Source organism: Leptinotarsa decemlineata, unplaced genomic scaffold, assembly GCF_025532065.1.
Source record: "Leptinotarsa decemlineata unplaced genomic scaffold, Ldec_3_MD MMD2_P_RNA_scaffold_11, whole genome shotgun sequence".
Lineage (NCBI taxonomy): Eukaryota > Metazoa > Arthropoda > Insecta > Coleoptera > Chrysomelidae > Leptinotarsa > Leptinotarsa decemlineata.
The window spans coordinates 756,756-764,714 of record NW_027412525.1 but is presented as its reverse complement, the minus strand read 5'-3'; the positions used below and the strand labels follow the sequence as shown (position 1 = coordinate 764,714).

The window sequence follows — 7,959 nt, the reverse complement described above, 5'->3', positions numbered from 1 at the left end:
GTAATGACATTCATTCGCTAATTTGATTTAATCCTAGCCATAGAAATCTGATTTGAATCAAAAGGGAATATATTTTTTAAAACAAACGTATTAATTGAAGTAATTATTGGGAGTCCTGTTTATTGCCCATTTTAGTATTATTCATTGAAATACGATGATTTGATGTACAAATTACTATAGGATCGAAACAATATGTTTCTGTGGTTGAAGAAAAATAAGACTAGAGAAGGTAATAAATATATTCACATTTATTTTGGTGATTTATATCAGTCCCAAATGATCACAGCCATCCCTTTCTCCCGAATGATTGTATTGTAAACCAAATTTTTTCTTTCGCTTTGGAATGGGTGTTTTTCCTCATTTCGTCTCTAACTGAGGAGCTAGTCATATCTGGTGGTTTTCCGTCATCGGGAGTTATGGGCGCCTTATTCTTCTCACCAAAAACAATCATGGGTAAGAACATCAAAATGTGGTGTAGAGTACTCTTTGCTTCGAAAGCTAACTCCTCCTTCAACTTGGGTAATAGAAATGGTGTCGTATCGCATCCAAGTTCAGTTAAGTTTCTTATAAATTCTGAATGATAGTGATTTATCAAAGTGTCCAGGTCCTTCTTTAGGACATCCAGGCGAACGCTGGTGAATAAAAAGAACAACAAATCCGAGGCAGGGGACCTGTAAGTGTAAACCTGAAAATCGACGAATTTATTTGCTACCGGTGTGCCGTTTTCCATTTTGATCATAGCATTGTTCACCCACAGGTCAGCATGTGCGAATGTAGCAAACGGTTCTCTGACTTCAGACTCAGGTTGTGGTGGAGTTTTGAGTATCTCTTTAACTTTTGGTATGAAAGGACTGCATTTATCAGATTCCCATAGTATCTCTTGGATGAAAATAGATAAGAAATTTGCGTGATCAATATCTTCTTGCTCATCCGTACCAAGTGTATTCACACAGTATTTCTTAACAGAATTCTCGAACAACTCTGGTTCTTTCAATTTCATGGCCAACGGAACTGCATGTAAAGTGGCTAAATCTCGTAGAAGTAGTTCAGCTGATTCGAAATCATACCCGACGTGGCGGTCCACATTCACGAATCCTGAAAAAATATGTCAAAATGTGAGAAATTTCATTCCACTACATGAGTATTATAACTATTATTGAATAGGCTTAAAACTGTAATAAATATTTCTCCCAAACTCGTTTCATCAACCAAATTGGATTCATGAAAAGATGATCTATACTGATGCTAAAACGGTGTTGATGCAGGGTTTGTTATATAAACAGAATAATGAGAAGTCTACTCTCATGAAAGTAAAATTATGGAAATAGTGAAATTGAAAGATATGGGAACAACTGTTTTTGACGACAACATAAGGGCACCGTGATGATGAAATTTCACCTAGCCATTGCTTTTAATGGCTAATCTGTTCATGAGCAGAATTGAAATGAAGACAAGCGATAAGTTGAGATAGTTCAAATAAACGTATATCGAATTTTTCTCGAAAACTCGGGAGAAAATAGATGAAATGAAGAGTAGAGTATTAACTTTCTATAGTTTCGAAAGATGGCTCCTTCATGGTTTCGTGGAAGATTGAAAACCATAAAGAGCTGGAAGTGTTCTTTGATTTGTGTGGAGACTATATCAGTATTTTCATAAATATTTCCAACAGTTGCTACTACTGCTTTCAAAAAAACAATTTCTTGTCCACAGAAACTCTTTATTTTCTCATTCGAGACATCTAAGAAAGGAGCATGATGTGATGAAATTGCATTTAAATCAATTAAATACTATAACAAGAAAATAACAATCTGGACCACGTGTAGACTTTGTAGACTTTTTTACATATTTATTTGGAATTTTGATATTCATATCTTTGAATGAATGCATTAGTTCAAGAGTAAGATTTTCAATATGAAGAAGTGAAAAATATTTGAATCATCAGTGGGCTCTCAGCGGGTGAGGTTGATCCCTATGTGTGAAAGATGTACTTATTCATCAGGTGCCGAGAAAAGGAGTTCTCAATCAAAATTGCTTTCAGTTTATTAAATTATTCTATTTTAAAACATGAGTGTGTGAGTATGATTACCCTGTTTTTTGAAGCCTTGATCAGATATATATATATATATATATATATATATATATATATATATATATATATATATATATATATATATATACAATGCTAGTCAAAAGTCCCCTCTTCTAATAATGAAATTTGGAGTGTGGAAATAAACGGATGTAGGCTTCTTAACTGGTCATAACAGGTGACGCAATAGTCATAAATGACGTCACAAGGCCACTGTGACCAAAAATTTCAAATGGGACCCTATGGCAAGTGACAGCTCGTTTGAAAGGTATTGAAAATACCTATTCAATCATACCAATTTTGTTTGGGTTTCGGCTGATTTTGATTGATAAATTGAAGAAATACGAAAATTATAGTTTCGCATTTAATTAATAAAGATTTAAGAACCAGTTCTTATAATAAGTGTTCAAAATGTGCTCCATCTACTTCCTGGCAGTAATGCATCCTATTGCTAAACTCTTGTCGTACTCGTCCCAGTGTGTCAGCGGAAATTGCCATTCTGAAACAACAATTCGTTGTTTCAGAATGGCAATACTGTCAGGTGCTGTAGCGTAAACCTTAGATTTCAAGTACCCCCATAGAAAAAAATCTAATGGTGTAAGGTCCGGTGACCGAGCTGGCCATTCGATCGAACCTCGTCGTCCAATCCATCTACCACGATATTCTTCATCTAGGTAACGTCTTACTGCACGGTAATAGTGTGCAGGAGCACCATCTTGTTGAAACGTTATTTCCAAGTTGTCGAATTCATCTGGATTATCTTCCAGAATTTCAAGAATTAACGCCTCAATATCAGTTTGTAACATCTCCAGATACAATTCACCGGTTAAGTTAGCATTGAGAAAAAGAGGCCCAACTATGTGGTTTCCCAAAATACCTGCCCAAACATTTACTTTTTCTGGAAATTGAGTATGTTTTTCACGAAAGATGTGAGGATTTGTGTCACTCCAATACCTCACATTTTGAGTGTTAACATTTCCATTGAGAAAGAAAGTACTTTCGTCACTAAAACAAATTGTCTATATGTAGCCTGGTTGTTGGTTCATTTTATCGGACATAGTTTCACAGAATTCTAGTCTTCGGTCGGGGTCATCATCTGAAAGTTGGTGCACCATTTTTAATTTGTATGGATGAAATTTGTTTTTAGCCAACACCCTATGTATTGTCCTTTGACTGACTTCACAGATAGACGCAACTTGGGCTGTGGAAGAAGTAGGGTTCACTACCATTTCTCCAAGTATGTCAATTTCTTTGTCATCACTAATTGTTGGTCGACCAGATCGTTTGGCATCTTGAACACTACCTGATGCTTCAAACTTCCGAAGAAGCTCCCTCAAATAAACCCTCGATATAGGGCGATCAGGGTACCTCTCATTAAACAGTCGTTCCGCTGCATGGAAATTGTTTCTACATTCACCAATTATTAAGATAGCTGCTACTTTGTCGGCTACAGTACGTACCATTTTGCCTATGTAAACACTTAAACGTCTCGTTAAACAATAGCTTAGGTAAATTTTCAAGTTATAAACACTTTTGACAAGTAGATAATTCAAACACGTCAACCTTTTTGACAATGAACCAGAGGCGTACTTTAAAATCTTTATTAATTAAAGGCGAAACAATAATTTTCGTATTTCTTCAATTTATCAATCAAAATCAGCCGAAACCCAAACAAAATTGGTATGACTGATATACATGTAGCATGTACATTTTCCCTACTTTTTTTTGTAAATAAATGAAAACGATAGATTTCACTACGTGGTGACCTACCCTCAGCGAACGCGAAAATAACAAACAGATATGTAAAGTTGGTTGCTTAACCTCATCCATAGAAACCTTATAAACATCCCATTGCTAATCTCGAATGTTTTGGTTATGGATAAGTTTCACAAGGAGTGTCTTCGAGTTGAAATTTTCTGTTGGTATTTGCTGTTTAATTTTAATTGTAAGCTGTTTGATGATATTTCGACTATCAACTGTTTCATTTTTCGCCAGTGTGGCCAATTTAGCTTTATAGGGGGTGTCTGACCAGATACAACCAAACATACCATTACTTTATTCTGTTCAGATTGGTCCTTTATGCATGGAATATGCAAATATTGATAGATCAAAACGCTAGTACCCTATCTCCCGAAAAGAAAAAGAAGAAATTCTTTTCTGATCAGTTAGGATGGTAGATTTCGCGAAAACGACAGGTGTTTGCCCTACAGGTGTTTCTGGTTTTGTTCGGCTGACGAATCCTGAATTTGTTAAATGATTCTTAGTGGATATTTTGTTCTACCCATCTTATTATCAACCACTACGCCCTGGCTTTTGATAGAGGCCTATATTGAACATTTACGACAATTTGGTGTTTGAATACTTTGTACCACGCCAACCCCTTTTCGCTATGAGATAAAACCCTTCATGGAAGGTGAGTTTTCCTACTTTCTTTTTCATTGTTCTCTTGCTAGCGACAATATAGGAGAGTTTCTAAAAAAACATTTATAAGGTTGTTGTACACGTAGGATTTTTACCCAGGGAATTGTCACGGTTTCTGTTCTGTTCTGGTTGGTTATCTCCCAAGTTTTGGTTTAACCCCTCGTCTTCATTTCAAGGATATTTTTGGTATTATGGTTCCAATAAGGCTCACTTGCCCGAAGTGTATACTCCATGGTTCAGCCCAATGAACATTTGATTGCACTCAGAGAGAATAAAGCTATCGTAGTGTCGCTCCACTCATCACTTCAGTCCTGGTTGGCCTGGGATTCTGTACTAAGTTTTCAAAGTGCTGTCGCCAGAGGAGCAGGTTTTCCTTATATATTTTTTATACAGGATAAAGTCGTACCATTTAAATTTTTAATTATTAATGTACATTCAATCTAGATACACCCAAGTTAACCCTTAATTTTGCAATGCAATCTATAAGATACATATTATTCGAACCACATAATTAGGTAAGCCAAAAATGATATTCATCGAGTGAATTCAACTTGCTATGGTTTCAAATACACTTCAATTGAACATAATTGGTAACTACTTACGCCACATCTCGACGCGGATGTGAACTAGAGGCGATCATGTTGTAGAATCATGTTTTTTGTGAGATATACATTCAGGAAAAATTAACTTTCACGAGAAAATCTAGGCAAAGCCTATCCTGCCAAATTAAGGGTTAAAGTATATGTAAACCACCACATAATACTATGCGCTGGGAAAGTAATTTCCTGAAACATCTACCTAATCAATTAACCTCTCGAAGTATCTAATATTAAATATTATTATTAGAATTACAAGTTTTATTTCTGGGAACTTTTGCCCCGAACCATTGAAGAGTTATTAATATTAAATGTTTGTATGTTTTACTATGTTTTATTTATTTATTGATTAACACTCATCAATTTGATAACATCATATGGTGAAGTCTCTTATAGTTCTGGGTATAACAACTATTTAGTCATTACTCAGTTGCTCAACTTTCCAAGTAAGTACTCTTTGACATAGACATTTTAAAAGTTCCAGTGGCGCCCCTCCTATTTTTTGACCAGTCGATTACTGTACAATGATATACTTTTGTTTGTAAACGAACCCATAGTGCCAACCGACGAAGAGCTGCCGTCTGCATTTGCTCCTTTTCATTAAATAATATATATATATATATATATATATATATATATATATATATATATATATAATAAATATGAATTTTTCCTGGGTTCCTGGGTTACTATCTCAATGTGTACGGTAACCGCATTACCGTACGGAGGTTCAAATTGCCGTAAAAAAAACGTTAATTTTACCGTATCAGGCAAAATTCAAAACTGGTTGCCGCAATTCTTTGATGAAAAGTACTAGTATGTGAACAAAAAAGTGCTGGATTGATTAAAAAGGTACTGAAAAAGCGAATCCGTGAATAATTGATAGATTCAACATGGGTTCACCCTTTCTCTTGCTATAGTTACAGCTTTTCATCGATTTCATAACTCAATTCAACAACAACAATCCAATATGGAAATGTGTAAGGAAACATGTGAGAATGATCTAATGTAAAAAATAACAAATGTTTTGCATCTATTGAAAACACTGGTGAGAAAAAAGTGTTTTTAATAGAGGTTTTAATCAGAGGTTCCAAAGTCCACTTATCGAGTTATCCCATGGTGCGAATCTGAAAAGTTGGACTGATCTGATGAACATCATGACGAAAATGAAAAAGTTCAAAAACATTCAACGGGATACCGAAAGTATTTTAAGGTTATAAATGTACCTACTGAATTTAGTACAAAAGCACTACTCAATTTTTGGACAATGTAAGTCTTCAACTTCAACTGTAACCTCAATGATTGAAGACGAACATATGGTTTCAATGATGACCCGAAAAAAATAATGAGCTGGAAAGTAATCTTTTCAGATGTGATTTTCATAATTGGTGAAGATTCTTACCTGAGCGTTGTAAATTCTCCAACACAATTACAGCGTTTCTATCAACAACCTCACTGTTCTCGTCCAAATTTATTCTAGCTCCGTATAATTTTGCAAAACAATTCAGTACATTCTGGACTCCATTTTCACGCTGAAAGTTTTGAAGGGCTGGTACAACTTTGTCGTAGAAGTTTATTTCACCTTTGAATGTTTGTTGAATATTGAAAATCTTTTGGAAAAGTTCGTTAGTAGGAATTTTTTTTGCTACTGCATGGTAATTTTCTTCTGTTCCTTTTTCTTTATCTCGCGTAATAATTTCTAGTTTTAGAAGTTCTCCCCCAAAATTTTCCCCTGGAGCTACCAAATTCTCGATCTTTACATCCACAATATCATTATTTTCCCCTATATGTTTCTTCAATAAATCTTCAAATTTCTCTATTTCAGACATTGTTTTCACACTTACTCACGTAAAACAATAGGAAAATTACATCCAACTTTGAATCTTATAGTCATTCATGCAATGATATTTGAGAAATAATCTTATCACACATTCAGTCTTGTGATTTGAAATGAATATCACTGATAACAAGGGAACAGAAATCAATTGTTTTTTGTTGTGTGGAATTTCATGGCTACTTCTAGGTCGCTGATTTCGAATCTTCCCTTTATTTTTTTCCAAAACCTTTAGTTTTTCAGATACAGCTATGGAAATATTTGTGTACCAGCTTTCATAAAACAGAGTGATTCTTCATCACATTCATTTTTTTGTTACAATCTCTACATCAAGAAATATCTGTAGAAACGATCCCAACTATTTCTGTAACGTAAGTGGTGAATATACATTCAAAACTTGTAGAATAGGTGTCTCGGAGTTCGTAAAACGCCTAATACTGTGGAGTCTTTGAAATTATGGGCGAATTAGAAAAGACCCCATTTAAAGTATCAAACACAAATTATCTGTCAGGATCCTTCAAAGCATCAGAAATGTTTTTTTTGCGTGGTTGATATAAACGGGATTAATATCAGAAACCGGTCCAAATGGTTGTACCCCTCTAACGTGTTATCTTTTGCTAGACCAATCTTATACTCTGGTGATAAATTAGTGCTACAAGTGAAGTGGATCAACTGATTTTGATGCACATATTCTTCTTTAGCCTTTTAATCAGAAACAGCTCAACGTGTTATCTATTGCTAGACCAATCTTATACTCTGGTGATAAATTAGTACTACAAGTGAAGTGGATCAACTGATTTTGATGCACATATTCTTCTTTAGCCTTTTAATCAGAAACAGCTCAACGTGTTATCTATTGCTAGACCAATCTTATACTCTGGTGATAAATTAGTGCTACAAGTGAAGTGGATCAACTGATTTTGATGCACATATTCTTCCTCAACCGTTTAATCAGAAACAACTCAACGAATGGGTCAGTGACCTTGGCTTTCCTACGAAAACATTGGAGATTATAGTTGAAA

At 34.8% G+C, this 7,959-nt stretch overlaps 1 protein-coding gene across 1 annotated transcript; it reads right to left on the bottom strand.

The window, feature by feature from the left end:
* Positions 1-221: 221 nt before the first annotated feature.
* LOC111514347 (uncharacterized) lies at positions 222-7,008 on the bottom strand. The gene is made up of 2 exons (XM_023170583.2): positions 6,506-7,008; positions 222-1,095 (listed from the first exon to the last, which is right to left on the bottom strand). Exons 1-2 carry the CDS (start codon positions 6,930-6,932, stop codon positions 281-283), a joined length of 1,242 nt encoding a protein of 413 aa, XP_023026351.2. The 5' UTR covers positions 6,933-7,008; the 3' UTR covers positions 222-280.
* Between the last annotated feature and the right edge of the window lie 951 nt (positions 7,009-7,959).

What these genes read in the sequence shown, in the direction of transcription:
- LOC111514347 (XM_023170583.2), bottom strand. Translation starts at nt 6,932, where the DNA reads ATGTCTGAAATAGAGAAATTTGAAGATTTATTGAAGAAACATATAGGG. An exon ending in GGAGAATTTACAACGCTCAG is followed by an intron (nt 1,096 to 6,505) that starts GTAAGAATCTTC and finishes ATATTTTTTCAG; the next exon opens with GATTCGTGAATGTGGACCGC.